This window comes from Poecilia formosa, unplaced genomic scaffold (genome assembly GCF_000485575.1).
Source record: "Poecilia formosa unplaced genomic scaffold, Poecilia_formosa-5.1.2 Scaffold447, whole genome shotgun sequence".
NCBI lineage: Eukaryota > Metazoa > Chordata > Actinopteri > Cyprinodontiformes > Poeciliidae > Poecilia > Poecilia formosa.
In genome coordinates, this window is record NW_006800386.1 from 335,674 (window position 1) to 350,020 (window position 14,347).

General features: G+C 39.0%; 1 protein-coding gene across 1 annotated transcript in view; it reads right to left on the reverse strand.

The window, feature by feature from the left end:
• Window positions 1-12,388, reverse strand: part of marchf4b (membrane associated ring-CH-type finger 4b) — a 31,818-nt gene extending 19,430 nt beyond the window's left edge. Inside the window, exons 1-2 of the mRNA XM_007577594.2 lie at window positions 12,032-12,388; window positions 10,961-11,701 (exon numbers count right to left, since the gene is read on the reverse strand). Of these exons, the coding sequence (XP_007577656.1) occupies window positions 10,961-11,416 (456 nt within the window). The 5' untranslated portion in view covers window positions 11,417-11,701; window positions 12,032-12,388. The remainder of the gene's footprint in view (window positions 1-10,960; window positions 11,702-12,031) is intronic.
• Window positions 12,389-14,347: the final 1,959 nt, after the last annotated feature.

Consider the following 14,347-nt stretch of genomic DNA (forward strand, 5'->3'; position numbering starts at 1 on the left):
AGGAGAAGAAGAAACAAACAGGGAGATTTCGGCAATAACAGAAAAACACTGCAACACTGCAACAGCCTGACTGACAGAAAGATGCTGGAATTCATTTCTGGCTTTAAGGCCTGGATATATCATGATATGTATTTGGCTTTCCAGTCAGTCTCCGTCCTCAACATGCTCTTTTTGATTTTTGGTGTCTTGCAAAAACATATTCATCCCTCCCGCTTGTCACATTACATCCACAAAATTTCATGAACTTTTTGTTGCAGTTTTGTCTGACAGACAGACCTAAATGGTCAACTTTTGCCCCAGTCTCAACTCTTTTGCAGCTTTTAACAGATTGTCTTCCAGGATTGACCTGTATTTTATGTGTCTTCAACAAAAGATTCCTCAACTGCTGATGAAATGAAATGCAAGGCCATGTCTTGGTAGGTATGTAGTTGTGGTACTATTTCTGCTCTTAGGTGATGAGCATGACAGTGCTCAGTTAAACATCCAAGTGGAGAATTCAAAAGGAGGCAGGAAGCAGGCCAAACCAGGCAGGCAGGCCATGGTAAAGAGTGTTTAATTAAACTTGCAAAATGAATTGGAGGAGTAGGAATAAAACAAAGAACAACCTGCAAGATGAGGGGAAGACAACAAGCATGACAACAGAAAGATCTTGAACTAGTTGAACGGAGTCGCTAAAATGTTAGGAAATTGATTACTTGAATCCATAAACAGTCAGCAGGTGTGAGGAAAAGCAGAGATACAGGAAGGGGATAACAAACTCCAGTCTTCAAGGGCTGGTGGGCTACAGTGTTTACATATGTTTCCGTGTCAACACACCTTAATCGAATACTCAAGAGATTAGTTGGACTCTGTAGAACGTGATTGGCTTCTGAGAAGGTATTTCAGCAATTTGATTCTGGCTTTGGACCAGAATTGCATTTAAAAGTTGCAGCATGCTGGACCTTAAGACATCTTGACTAGAAGATGGACTGAGAAGAACAGCTGGGAAATAACATTAAACTGATTCCCTGCACTTATTTTAGCAACTTTCTACTTGCTTCGAAAGACAATTTGCTGCACTGGATGTTATTTGTAGGTATTGGAGCAAAGGAAGCTAAATACAATAACGTCTCAAAGTTTAGTTTTCAATGAATGGATTCATTTTTTAATTGAATATAGTCTAGATCTCAGTCAGTAGTGTTTATGCTGCCATGCTTTTGTTTCTTTCAGCATGCTGTCTTTTTTTCAAAGACTGCATGCTGTAGTCAATAATGTTTCATTTTGTGAAAGGCAGGTTTTTTACAAGTTTTTCTGTCTTAATCTGAGTCACAAATGTCCCAAAGCCACTGAAACTGTGTGTTATACTTAAATATAAAAAAGTTACAAACTAACTTCTATCAGTAAAGTATAACTATTGGATTTTAATACAATCCCTCTCCTTGATGTCAAACTCTTTGGATATTGTAAAATAAACGTTTTGCTGTTGATATTCAGAAAAACACAAAAACAGAAAGTATTCTGAACTACTCTACAGAAAGTGAAAGTCCCTTTCGACCATCTGGTGTGGAAAATCTGAAAATATCACAAACTTGTTCATTTATCTAATACAGGGTCCCTCTTCCAGTACCTCATGCATGTTCACAATGTAGTAACTCTGAAGTCCTGCTAAACATTTAAAGTCAGCAAGGTTCTAAATGTCAGCAGTTACTGAGTCAAATGCTTGGCACGAAATCTACAAAATGGTTCTACAAAATGTCTTAGATGACACATCTCCCTGCAGGAGATCTGGTATGCTTGGATATGATAGTGTGAACAAGGATGCGTTTTTTTTTTTTACCATGTTAAAGTAAGCAGGTTGCTGTTATGAAAAGAGAGCTGACACAAATTCTGGCCATGTTATCACCGCCTAACAGGACATAAACTCACAAAAGTTTAGAGACATATAACGACCAAACTGTTGAATGAATCAGAACCTGAGACCTTGTTACTATTATGAGGCCATCCTTAAATAAATTGGTCTAAAATTGGTTACAAGTTTTGGATTTGTGTTTTGTAATTCAGTAAATTTAGTTCAGCTACGTCACTTTAAGAACTGAACCCAAGTGAAGATTGTACATTGTTTTTAGAACAACCTAGAAATTGACCTCAAAAAAGGCATTTTGGTGTAACTTGCAACCTTCACTTTTCACAAAGAGCGAAAATTGGTTAATTAAAAAAGTTAGCATTGCGAGGAGTGCTGAAGAGGCCAGGAGGACACCGAGGGGGAGCCATTAACACCTGTAGCTGTACTGTACCATTCTGCAAAACTCTGTGGGAGAATTCAAATATAACAGCCATCAGGCTGTGAACATTAATGAAGGACCAACAGTAAACTGCCACACAGAGAGCTTACTCATGCTGGTTTTCTGCTCTGGTGGGAGAGTGCAACTGATTGCTCTTACATAACATCTCGAGTCTAAAGTGGTCCCTGATTAAATACAAGCTGAAAATAACCTCAATTGCTGATTATTTTTAACTTTTAGAAACAAATCAGACAACTCCACAAGTATTCAGTTTTTATGATCACCCATCTATGCAAAAGTTATAGTTTTATTTACTCTGCCTTAATATTTTTAAGTACTGTACATTGTCATCCCTTGGTTCTTCAGATTTCTAGCACAGTGACCTAAAAACGTGACTCAGTTACACCGGTTTTATCCAGAGGAATGGGCCAAAATTACAGCAAACTACTGCAGAAGGTTGAAGAAGGAAATCCAAAACATTTGACCCCAGGCATTCTATTAAAAAAAAAACAAAAAAACAAAACAAAAACTGGTACCAAATAAGAAAATGTCTGTATAAAATCCTAAATCTGAAGTTTATAAAAATCCTTCAAAAATGTAATTATTTCAGCATATAGCCAATAGAAATTATCTTCGGAATCCTAACTGACCTGAAGTTGAGTCAGATTTAATTTAAAGCAGTGAGAAAAAGGTTATGTTACTTAATATGGTGTTTTTATGCACTTTTAATCGCCTCTAGGATTTGGGGTTATTTGAGCTTCTGAGAGGCTAATCAGCTGCTACCAGTTGTAAAAAATATACCTTGTTGCCACTGAAAGTCAAAAAGGAAGAGCAAAAATCATTTCAGGTGCACAGAATGGAAACCCAGAGAAGAAAAAAGTCAAAATATGAAATGTCTAAACCCAACTAAAAAAGATGCTATGCAATATCTTGGCCATTCATAAAGTTTTAGCCAGAAACAGGGCTGTTTTGTGTATTGACTACTAGCTATTTACGAGTAAAGAAATTTTGTATGTTTTCGTACTTTACTGAATGCAGTTGAAACTGACTTCTAATATATTCTAGAAGGTTACTCAGTTGAGTTATTTTAGTTTAATTAGTAATTTCTGTCATAATTCATAACAGACAACTGGTCCGTCCAACATACAATCAAAACCACAAAATAGAAATAGAATGTAATACAAATCTTCAATAAAGAACATATAATAAAATAAAATGTAATGTGCAAATCTGAGCATTTTCACTGTCTTCATCAGACATTAAGCTACTGGACTCTCAAGAGAAATAAACCCAAAGGCAAAAGCTTCAGGGAGGAAACACAAGTTGTTTGTTTTAAACAACGACACTTTTTTTTAAACTGAAAACAATGCTGGAAAACGCCTTTTATGAAATAGTGAATATGAAAATTGCTTATCAAAAACGAAATCCCCAAATTATGCTAAAATAGATGTATCTTAGTGATAAATGCTGAAGTAAGGAACTGGGAACCTTAAAAGCCGTTTCTTTTAAGGGAACCGAGCCAAAAGACTTGAATCTTTCAAAACAATCGTACCTCCCATCACTCCTAGCAACTGCCACTTACACGTGAACCGCTTGTTGTCATTCGTCACTTCCTGCGCGGCAGAGCCTAAACTAGCTAAAAAGTTAGCAGCTGATTCGGCTTGTTTNTGGAGGAGCTGCAGAGATTCACAGCTCTGTTGGGAAAAATCTACAGATAGCACAACTATTAATCCCAAACACAGCTTGACATGAGTCATGTATGGAACTAAAAATGTTTAGTCTATATGTGTGCAAAGCAGGAGGAGATGTATTTTTAAAAAGATAAAATTTCAACAAAAGTAGTTCTGCAAATAGTATATAGGTTTGATGCAATTTGTAAAATACACAACAACAAAAAAACGGCTAAACCTTGTATCGTTTTCCTTTAATGCACTCATTTGTGTTTGTCTATCACATAAAACCCTTTTACAGTTTGTGGTTATATGTGAGTTTAAACACTTCTGCAATGCATAGTATTTTTTTTTTTTCAGATTAAATCGAATAACTTATATACTACAGCTATATTTGCATGAAAAATGTTACTACTCAAATTTTCTGCAGAATTGGATCACAGAAGGACATGTCAAATGCCCAGTTATTGAATTGGGTAATTTCCTTTAAACTTGTACATTACTGATCTTAAAGCAGGCATTTATTTCAGGTTTGCCTGCCTTTAGAAAGAAAACCATTTAAAACATACCTGTTCCTCTGTCACCTTGACAGGAAAACTCTTAAAGTCTGCATTTTACAACTTTAATATTCTGACAGATAGAAAATGAAAGTCGAAACTACCCATTATCACAGCAGAATTCAAACTGTAAGGCTTACCTCATGGAAAATAGAGGGGAGCTATTACACAAGCTTATTTCATTCAGTGGTGTCATATTAAATCAGAATGCAATCATCTTTCAGTGGCTTCCTCTGTCAGACATTCAAGGCCCTTTCTTAGTGGGATGTTGGAGGAAAAAACCTGCGTCTTCTCTACTCTGTGTCGACTGTCTCAGCCGTGAAGATGGAAGTGTTTTGGAGGTGGACTGTCAGATCAGATACCACCTGACGTAGTTTGGGTGACATCCTAGAGGCTTAAAAAAAAAGCAGATAAATATTGCCAGTACTGCTTGCAACATACAGGGATACACAGAGAGCGCACTCATCTCTCTTTCCGAGCGGAGCCTCATTCTCCTTTACACCTCAGCAGATCCATATCTGGACTCCACCCAAAGCAACAACTCACGGACGGCAGGAAAAAGGAAGATAAAAACATGCATATTGATGGGATGCAATGAAATCAAGTGCTATCGACTCGCTGCGATGTTTCTGGGAAGCCTTAATGAGACATGTTGGAGGAGGCCATGGGAAATACTGCGATTTTTCGCAAGACGGTACTTTGCATGCAGTGCAGAGTCTTGCCGACTATCTGTGGAGTTTCTAAGAAAACAATGACGACGCCTTGTCTCTAAGTCTCATAATGGACCTCATGCCAGTAATAATTACAAAGGCTGAGCCCAGAGGTGGACTGATATGCAAAATTGGTGTTGTAGTAATTAGCAGATGACACATCGAGAGATTATACACAGTGAAAAGAACATGAAGTGATACAGTGAATCTGTTGCTGAGTCAAAGGAGAAATAACAATGAGGCTCATTCAGATCAGAAGTTCTGCTCTTCACCTCGGTTGTCTTGCTTCTTGATATTTTCTTTGAACAGATGAGGTGGGACATTTTCTTCGGGGTGGTCTCAAAAGCGCTGCCAAAAAGCGTAACCAATTTATCGGAGACTCTTTCTTATTTTACTGTGAGAATGCTGTAAAAGTCCCACACGGTAGAGATCCTTCAGCAGCTGAGACTTTCCCCTGTTCTCAACTACAGTGCTGTGAAAAAGTATTTGCCCCCTTAAAGATTTCTTTTCTTGACAAAGTTAATTGCTTTAGATACTAAGCCAAATGGTGTGATTAGATAAAGGCACATATAAGACATATTTTTTAAATTATGATTTCATTTACTAAGCGAGAAAGCTCTCCAAAGGAACCCAGCCCATTTTGAAAAAGTAATTTACAACTAACCCTGACAAACGGTTTTGCCAACCTTGGTGGCAACAGCTGCAGTCAAGCATCTGTTTGGCCCACTCTTCTTTGTAGAACTGTTTTAATTCCCTCACAGAATAAATTATCGGTGTAAAGTCATGCCACAACATCGCAATTAAATTTAATGGCGGGGGTATTATGTAAAATTGACTTTTTACAGCTGTGTGTCACAATATGTCATTATTCCCTCACCAAAAACATACCTGGAGTATTACTTTGTTTCTTTTATGAGTGCTTGAGGAATCGTTTAATTTCCCATGGCAGCGATTCGAGGGTGCCTGAATGTTTGCTTCTATAAGGAGCTGCAGTCTGAAGTCGAGCTTCCACCTCACAGAGCACCCCTCGCCCGTTCCTTCAGGTTCCTCCAGACTAGCGGCTGCAGCAATTAGCAAACACCCAGTGGAGCTGCAAGTCTGCTTAGCTCATCACTCCTGAAACGGCTGTAAACAGCATAATGTAGGAGCATTGTTGTAGGAGCTTCTAAAAGAGGAAGAAGCTCAATTAAATTGAAATTTATTTTAAATCATGTCTGATATTTATAAACAGTCTTTTTTTTATATAACAACTGGTAATATAGTTGCTTGATTGTGCTTTAAAATTGCACTATGTGCCTGGAAGACGCATAAAAGGCCATTTTTCATAAACACTGGCCTTAACTCAGGCAAGTTCTCTAAGAGCAATTTAAATGGTCTGCCACTCTTCCATGCTTTCTCTATTTGTGGATATTGGATCTCACTGAGCTTCACCGAATTTCAAAAGCCTTCAAAGAGGCTTTGTAACAGTTTCCAGGCCAAAAGATGTCAATGAATTTGTCATCTGTTCTTGAAATTTGTTAGATGACATGCTATTTTTTGAGACATTTGTGCTTATTTCATGCTGATTTCTTGATTCTGCAGCTCTTCAGGTTTCCCATAAAAGAAAAAGAAAAAAAAAAGAATTAACTCTGCTGTTTTATGATTTGCTTATTCAGATATGCCGGGTTGGTTTTAACAGTTTGTTTTTCTATCAATAAATAAAATTGTGATTTGAAAACTACATTTTTTATTCACTCTATGTCTGATATTGAAATGATTGTTGATTTAAAATATTTCAGTATAGAGAAAAAGCAAACATGTTTTTCTCATGGCTTTACTTTGACAATCTTTGGGTAATTTCAACTATTCAAATATCAAAACATTCAACTATGTTGAGAATATAATAGCTGTAGTCTCTACTTTATATCACTTTAATAGGTTTTTAAAATATTCCACTTTTTTTAAACAAAGTCTCCATATAAATAACTCATGTAAACCTTTAAATCACTGTAAGATTTTGCTCTTTGAAATGTATTTTTACTCCTCTTACGTTCAGCTATATGCACTAATCAAGCTTTAAACGGATGAAAGCAGTTATTACCACATATTTCAGTTTTTATTGTGTTTTACTGATTTTAGAAAATTGCAGCAACACATATTTCATCACAGGTTTCATGACATTTTGATCAGATGCTGCTTTGCTTCAAACTGAAGGACATTGTCCGCTCTGCTCAAAAGCAAGGCTATGTTTTTTTTTTTTACATACTTGTTCTTCCCACTGGTATTTCTCTAATAAAACTGTAATAATTTATACACATGTAAATTCATCATCTTTCACAAAGTGTGACTTTCAAATGGGAATGGCAATAGCCTGTCCTTCAAACAGGAAAATCACATAAATTTTTCCATACTGTACATGTGAAAAGCTATGGTTTTCTGAGACGTAAATTATGCATCCTTACTTTTAACCCACTGCTGACACAGTTTTTGACGGGATTTCTTCTGCGTATTCCTTTTACACCATTTGCTATTCTAATATTCCTAATGCTCAGCTCAGCCTCTTAAACAGATCAGCTAACCCATTTCTGCAGGAATTATAATTTCTACTTTTATGTTTTATTTCAGGCACCTACTCTCACTTTTTTTTTTTTCCTGCTCTGTTTGATGATGTGTGACATTATCACCAATACGGCTCCAAATGTGTAGAACTGCAACATGATTAACCCGAATGCTCTTTCCTTCTGCTGTCAAGCATCATGTTATATTTATTATTATTATTAATATTTGTCTGTTGTGGGTGGCGGACATGAGGAGCCGAGGCGGAGGTATTATTTGATTTTGTCATGCAGGTAACGCTTTGATGTGTCTGACTGTAATGAGTTGTTTCTGCATCTCTGCGTATCCTCCACACTTGTCAGCCAGCAGGACAAGGTCTTTCATTATCCCTCCGGCACCAGCAGCAGCAGCACCAGCAGCAGCAGCAGCAGCTATCTTTACAAGCCATGCAGTGGGATAAGAAGAGGCAAAAGTGCAAACCGTGAGCTGTGTGGCTGCTTTCATAAGATACTAAAAGTAAATTTTATTCTTTTTATTTTGGAAACGAAGTTGCAGCTGTAAACCCGAAACCTCGAGAGAGAGAGAGAAAAAAAAAAAAAAAACCTGAATCCTCTGAACATTCCAACCCGTGTGAAGTTAAAACGATGCGGGGAGGTTTCTAGCCACTGAATATATTTTATTCATTTGATGAACAGCTTCTGTAAAACAAGTTAGTGACAAATCTGAGAACACTGAGTAGCATTGCGATCTTGGAAGTGTGTGCTACTGTTTCTCAGCCAGTGGAGCCAAATGAGGAGACTTCAGTGTCAGACCCATGGCTAGAAAACAAGGCTAGTAAACTCCAGAAGTGAAAAAAAAGACAAGCATTAAGCTGCTTCTGCACAGACCTGTATTTATTGCAACAGCTGTGCTTTGTTGTGCTCTTAATTGAGTCTCTGCAATGTGATTCAGTGATGCAGCTTAATTAGATATGTGGTTTATTCTACAAAAGGTGTCAATGTTGCAAACATTTTCACCCTTCTTTGAACTCTGCTCAACTTGAGATGATAATGTGGATTTTCTGGTCTGCTACAGCAGTGATCTTCACATCGTTTGGCTCCTAACTCCCAAAATAGCAAAGCAAAATGCTTGAAACACAAACTATCAGTGCAAGATGTAAAGAAACATTCATAACCCAGTCAAACTAGAGAACAATGACATTGTTCCATGAGATAATCTGAATTTCAAATAAATCTTTGCTGAATTGGACTGTATAGACATTTGTTGTGAATTGGCACTAAAGTCCTACAATCTACTTTATTATGAACAATTTTCCAACTGCTTGCTCCATAAAAATATGAAAAAAAAAACAATAATTTTACAGCAGCTCAACATTTAGGGATATGGAAAACTATGAGTTGTTGTTCAAACCAAGAATCAGAATAGGGGAAAAAATGCATTGAAGTCTCCTTGGATATTGGATGGTTGCTGGTGTCAGGCGAGTTGATCTGACTGATTCTGAAACTGGTCCTGAGGTTTTCGCACACAACTGTCACTCCGGTGTATGGAGAACAGCCTGGAACATGATTAAGTATCCAGTGAGCCTCAGTTTTGAGGATTAAAATGTCTTGAAACTGGGCAAGCTAATTCTAGTTGACAGGCAGGTAACATTTGTTCAGATAACCACTCATTACAACCAAGGTATGCAGAATACCATCTCTGAAAGAACAATACATCAAATCTTGGACCAGATGGGCTACAGGAGAAAACCGCAAAGGCTCCCCCATCTGTCAAGATCAGGAAGCTGAGGCTAATTCCCACAGGCTCAACAAAATTGGACAGTAACAGATTGGAAAACTATTTACTGGTTCAATGAGTTTTGATTTCACCTGCGCCATGAACAATCTGGAAGCCTGGATACACCCTGCCTCACACTGGTAGAGGAGGTGTGATGATGTGGGAGATATGTTCTTGGCACTTTTAAACACCACAGCCTATTTCTAATTGTTTATATGGGGAGACATTTTATTTTTGCATGTTTTTTTTTTTTTTGCAAAGATTTAGGGCTAGGCATGTCTGTTTGCTTTCCCCAAACACAAAACAAACAACTTGGACATACTGCTCTTTAAAACTGTAGGATTAATGAAGGTTAAAGGTCAAAGTGGTATCTAGACTTTCCGCTCTACTAAACCCTTTCCCTCCTCTCTATCTCCCAGCACTTAATTCAGGTGACAATATTCCACTGAGAAATGGGACACTTCTTCATGAAGCTGAACAGCATCGGTTCTGGCTTCTAATACAAGTGTGACTTAATATTCACATAAATGTTATGCAAGTGTTATCAAACCAGGAAGTATGTATTTTTATGCTTTTATGCGGCAGAAATAATTGTGACACTAACTGCTGAGAAACACAGGGCAGAGGGATAACAATTAGTTCTTAGAAAGTATTTATCCCTCTTAAAGATTTATTCTGTTTTAGATCATCAAAGTTAATCTGAGAAAATACAAAAATAACCTTTTGGTGATTTTATTTCATCAATGGGGAAAAAAAGGTAAATGGGAACCAATTGAGTTTAATCCCAATGTTTTAGAAAGCTGAGTTCAGTTTCACTATCACACCCAGGATTACTGCCTAGAGCGCTAAGGCAGTGACTTGATCTGCAAAAACGAGAATTCATCGAATTCTCATTTTTGCAAGAATTCATTGCAAAAACAAGAATGTAGTTATTCTATTCACTCAGCAAATGAATAGAATTGGTCTGACAACATGAATAGGACTAAAATTCTCAAAAAATAACAACCTAAACCAATTAACTAATTATGCCTTCAAGCATTTGCAATAGCAAGGAGTCCTTTAATTGTGACCGATTGGTTTTGCAGGTTCTTTAGACACATGGTGTGGTGCCTGCTTCATGTTGTCAGACAGGTCCAAGTTGGAAACTGATTGATTCAAGTCTGACAGTAATCAGAGCTGGGTGTGGCGAGTGAAATCTAATGAACTCACCTTTACAAAAAAAAGGGAATTTAAAGACAAATCTATATTGTGATTATTTGAAACAAGTGCAAGTAAAGGGGAGAAGTAGAAGAAATCTGCAAGGTGGTAAATATTTTTGCTACAGGACTGTATGGAAGACTTCAGATATATTCATGTAATTAAGCCGGATCCCCGAGTATTATCGCCTGCAGGCGCCCAAAGAGGGTGTTAATCCTGCTTTGATCAAGAGGAGCATATTTCCCAGGACTTACATGCTCTGGTCCCTGGAAGCAGATCCTGCAGACAGGCGTCCTGAAGCCACTCTCCGTGTAGCTGGTAAGAGAGAACCTCTCCTCCAGCTTCCCCTTTGAGCAGTCATCAGAAGAGCTGCTACAGCCGCGAAGAGCCGCGGACAGCTCGGCGGCGTCCACCCAGCCCCCAACCGGCCGCTCTCCGCCCGGGGCCCCGGCGGCTCCGGCCGCAGACGGCACAGTTCGGTCGCCTCCGTTCTGCTGCTGCTGCTGCTGCTGGTGGCTCCGCGTTAGGGTGTTGTTGTTGTCGGGGACGGTGACGGTGACGCTCGCCTCATGGCTTTCCGAAGCTTGGCCGCTCATGGGGGTCAGCGGAGGCAGCGGTGTCGGCGGTGCCCGTGGCCCGAGAAGGAGCACCCTCAGGTCACCAAGCAGGACGCAGCAGCGGCTCTTCAGCATGCCCCGGCTGCGCTGCATCGGGCTGTGTCCGGCCAGAAGATCACAGCACCGAGCCGAGGTGCTGGAAGACGAGTGCTGTTTGTGTCCCCGGCATAAGCAAACACCTTTGCATGCGTGGTTGGATGAAACGCGGGTTGTCGGGGTTTAAATGAGCTCTTTTAGTTTATGTTATTTTGAATCGGATCACTATTCCAAAGGTTGGACTTTTATTGTCTTCCCGCGAAGATGTAAACAGAAAATGGAAATAAATCCCATCGATGCAAACAAGTGTCTGAAGCCATTAGGTCCATGAGAATGAAACATCTAAAAGAGGAAATTTAAATATTAGACATATGGAAACATTAATTTATTTCATAAAGCTACATTTTCACCTCCTTTCATGGCCTCATAATTAAAACTGTCTGCTACAACATGAACTGTATGGACAGGCTTATCCCTCCTGATTCACAATCTGCCTTTGAAACAAAATCGGAAACAAAACACTAAGCACTTGATCTTTGAATTAAAACATTTCTCACAGAGAAAGCCCCTGCAATTTAATCCAGCAGAGTGATGTCGATGTCTTGCAAGGCTTTCTGACCAAATTAAGTCAACCGATGGTTTGCCATATTTGGGAAGCAGATTCGGTCTTACCTGAGGAAATATACACCGATTTCAAGCAACACGATCCGCAATTTCTCTGTTTCCCTCACAGATTTTCATCCAGACTGCAGGTCTCAGCTGCACGTCTCACCGGGAAGCATTTACATTCCCAAATCATCAAATCTCGCCGCATCCGAGGACTGAACCAGAGGGGGGTTTAAATCCATCCGGTATAAAGGGGTGGAAAAAATCCACCCGGGCTGTCGGACCGTCCTGCTCCGGGTGAAAAGCGTCCGCACAGAGCCCCCGGATCCTCCTGTGATCATTGGCTGCTGGATGGGTGCTGCAGCTTCAGCACCATTATTCCTGGGACAGCTCCCAGACGCCGCACGTCACCGCCGCACAGTGATGCAAGCGGCCAACTCATTACTACAACTGTGCAAAAAAAAAAAAAAAAAAACAGGAATATGCATAATTAGCCTGGACTTGTTTTCTGTATGTTGTAGCTTTTTTAAACAAAGGGACTTCTTTACATCCAAGGGCTGGATTACAGCGCTGTGGCAGACATGGGTGTATGTTTATTGGTGGCTTTTGATCTTTCTTTAAATGTAATATATATGCAATTCCTTGATTGTAGGCAATCTGATTACACTAAAAGGATTAGATGTAATCCATCTACAACCTCTAATATCAAAACAAAATCGACAATTAGCTGGATTAATTACGAAATACAACTGTTTTATTTAGCAATCTTACCAATCTAAAATAATTACATCTCTAGATCTCATTGCCTTCATGGTCTATGTGCCATTAAAAATGGATGTGTAGCCGGTTTCCTCTACTTTGTACATTTGGGATGTTTACAGACACCTGATGGGAGCTGACACCTGAGCTCCAGTCTGATGGGCTCTGGGATGACAGATGAAGAGTGTAACCAGCGGGTGGCAACCAGGCAGGAGAAGAAGAAACAAACAGGGAGATTTCGGCAATAACAGAAAAACACTGCAACACTGCAACAGCCTGACTGACAGAAAGATGCTGGAATTCATTTCTGGCTTTAAGGCCTGGATATATCATGATATGTATTTGGCTTTCCAGTCAGTCTCCGTCCTCAACATGCTCTTTTTGATTTTTGGTGTCTTGCAAAAACATATTCATTCCTCCCGTTTGTCACATTACATCCACAAAATTTCATGAACTTTTTGTTGCAGTTTTGTCTGACAGACAGACCTAAATGGTCAACTTTTGCCCCAGTCTCAACTCTTTTGCAGCTTTTAACAGATTGTCTTCCAGGATTGACCTGTATTTTATGTGTCTTCAACAAAAGATTCCTCAACTGCTGATGAAATGAAATGCAAGGCCATGTCTTGGTAGGTATGTAGTTGTGGTACTATTTCTGCTCTTAGGTGATGAGCATGACAGTGCTCAGTTAAACATCCAAGTGGAGAATTCAAAAGGAGGCAGGAAGCAGGCCAAACCAGGCAGGCAGGCCATGGTAAAGAGTGTTTAATTAAACTTGCAAAATGAATTGGAGGAGTAGGAATAAAACAAAGAACAACCTGCAAGATGAGGGGAAGACAACAAGCATGACAACAGAAAGATCTTGAACTAGTTGAACGGAGTCGCTAAAATGTTAGGAAATTGATTACTTGAATCCATAAACAGTCAGCAGGTGTGAGGAAAAGCAGAGATACAGGAAGGGGATAACAAACTCCAGTCTTCAAGGGCTGGTGGGCTACAGTGTTTACATATGTTTCCGTGTCAACACACCTTAATCGAATACTCAAGAGATTAGTTGGACTCTGTAGAACGTGATTGGCTTCTGAGAAGGTATTTCAGCAATTTGATTCTGGCTTTGGACCAGAATTGCATTTAAAAGTTGCAGCATGCTGGACCTTAAGACATCTTGACTAGAAGATGGACTGAGAAGAACAGCTGGGAAATAACATTAAACTGATTCCCTGCACTTATTTTAGCAACTTTCTACTTGCTTCGAAAGACAATTTGCTGCACTGGATGTTATTTGTAGGTATTGGAGCAAAGGAAGCTAAATACAATAACGTCTCAAAGTTTAGTTTTCAATGAATGGATTCATTTTTTAATTGAATATAGTCTAGATCTCAGTCAGTAGTGTTTATGCTGCCATGCTTTTGTTTCTTTCAGCATGCTGTCTTTTTTTCAAAGACTGCATGCTGTAGTCAATAATGTTTCATTTTGTGAAAGGCAGGTTTTTTACAAGTTTTTCTGTCTTAATCTGAGTCACAAATGTCCCAAAGCCACTGAAACTGTGTGTTATACTTAAATATAAAAAAGTTACAAACTAACTTCTATCAGTAAAGTATAACTATTGGATTTTAATACAATCCC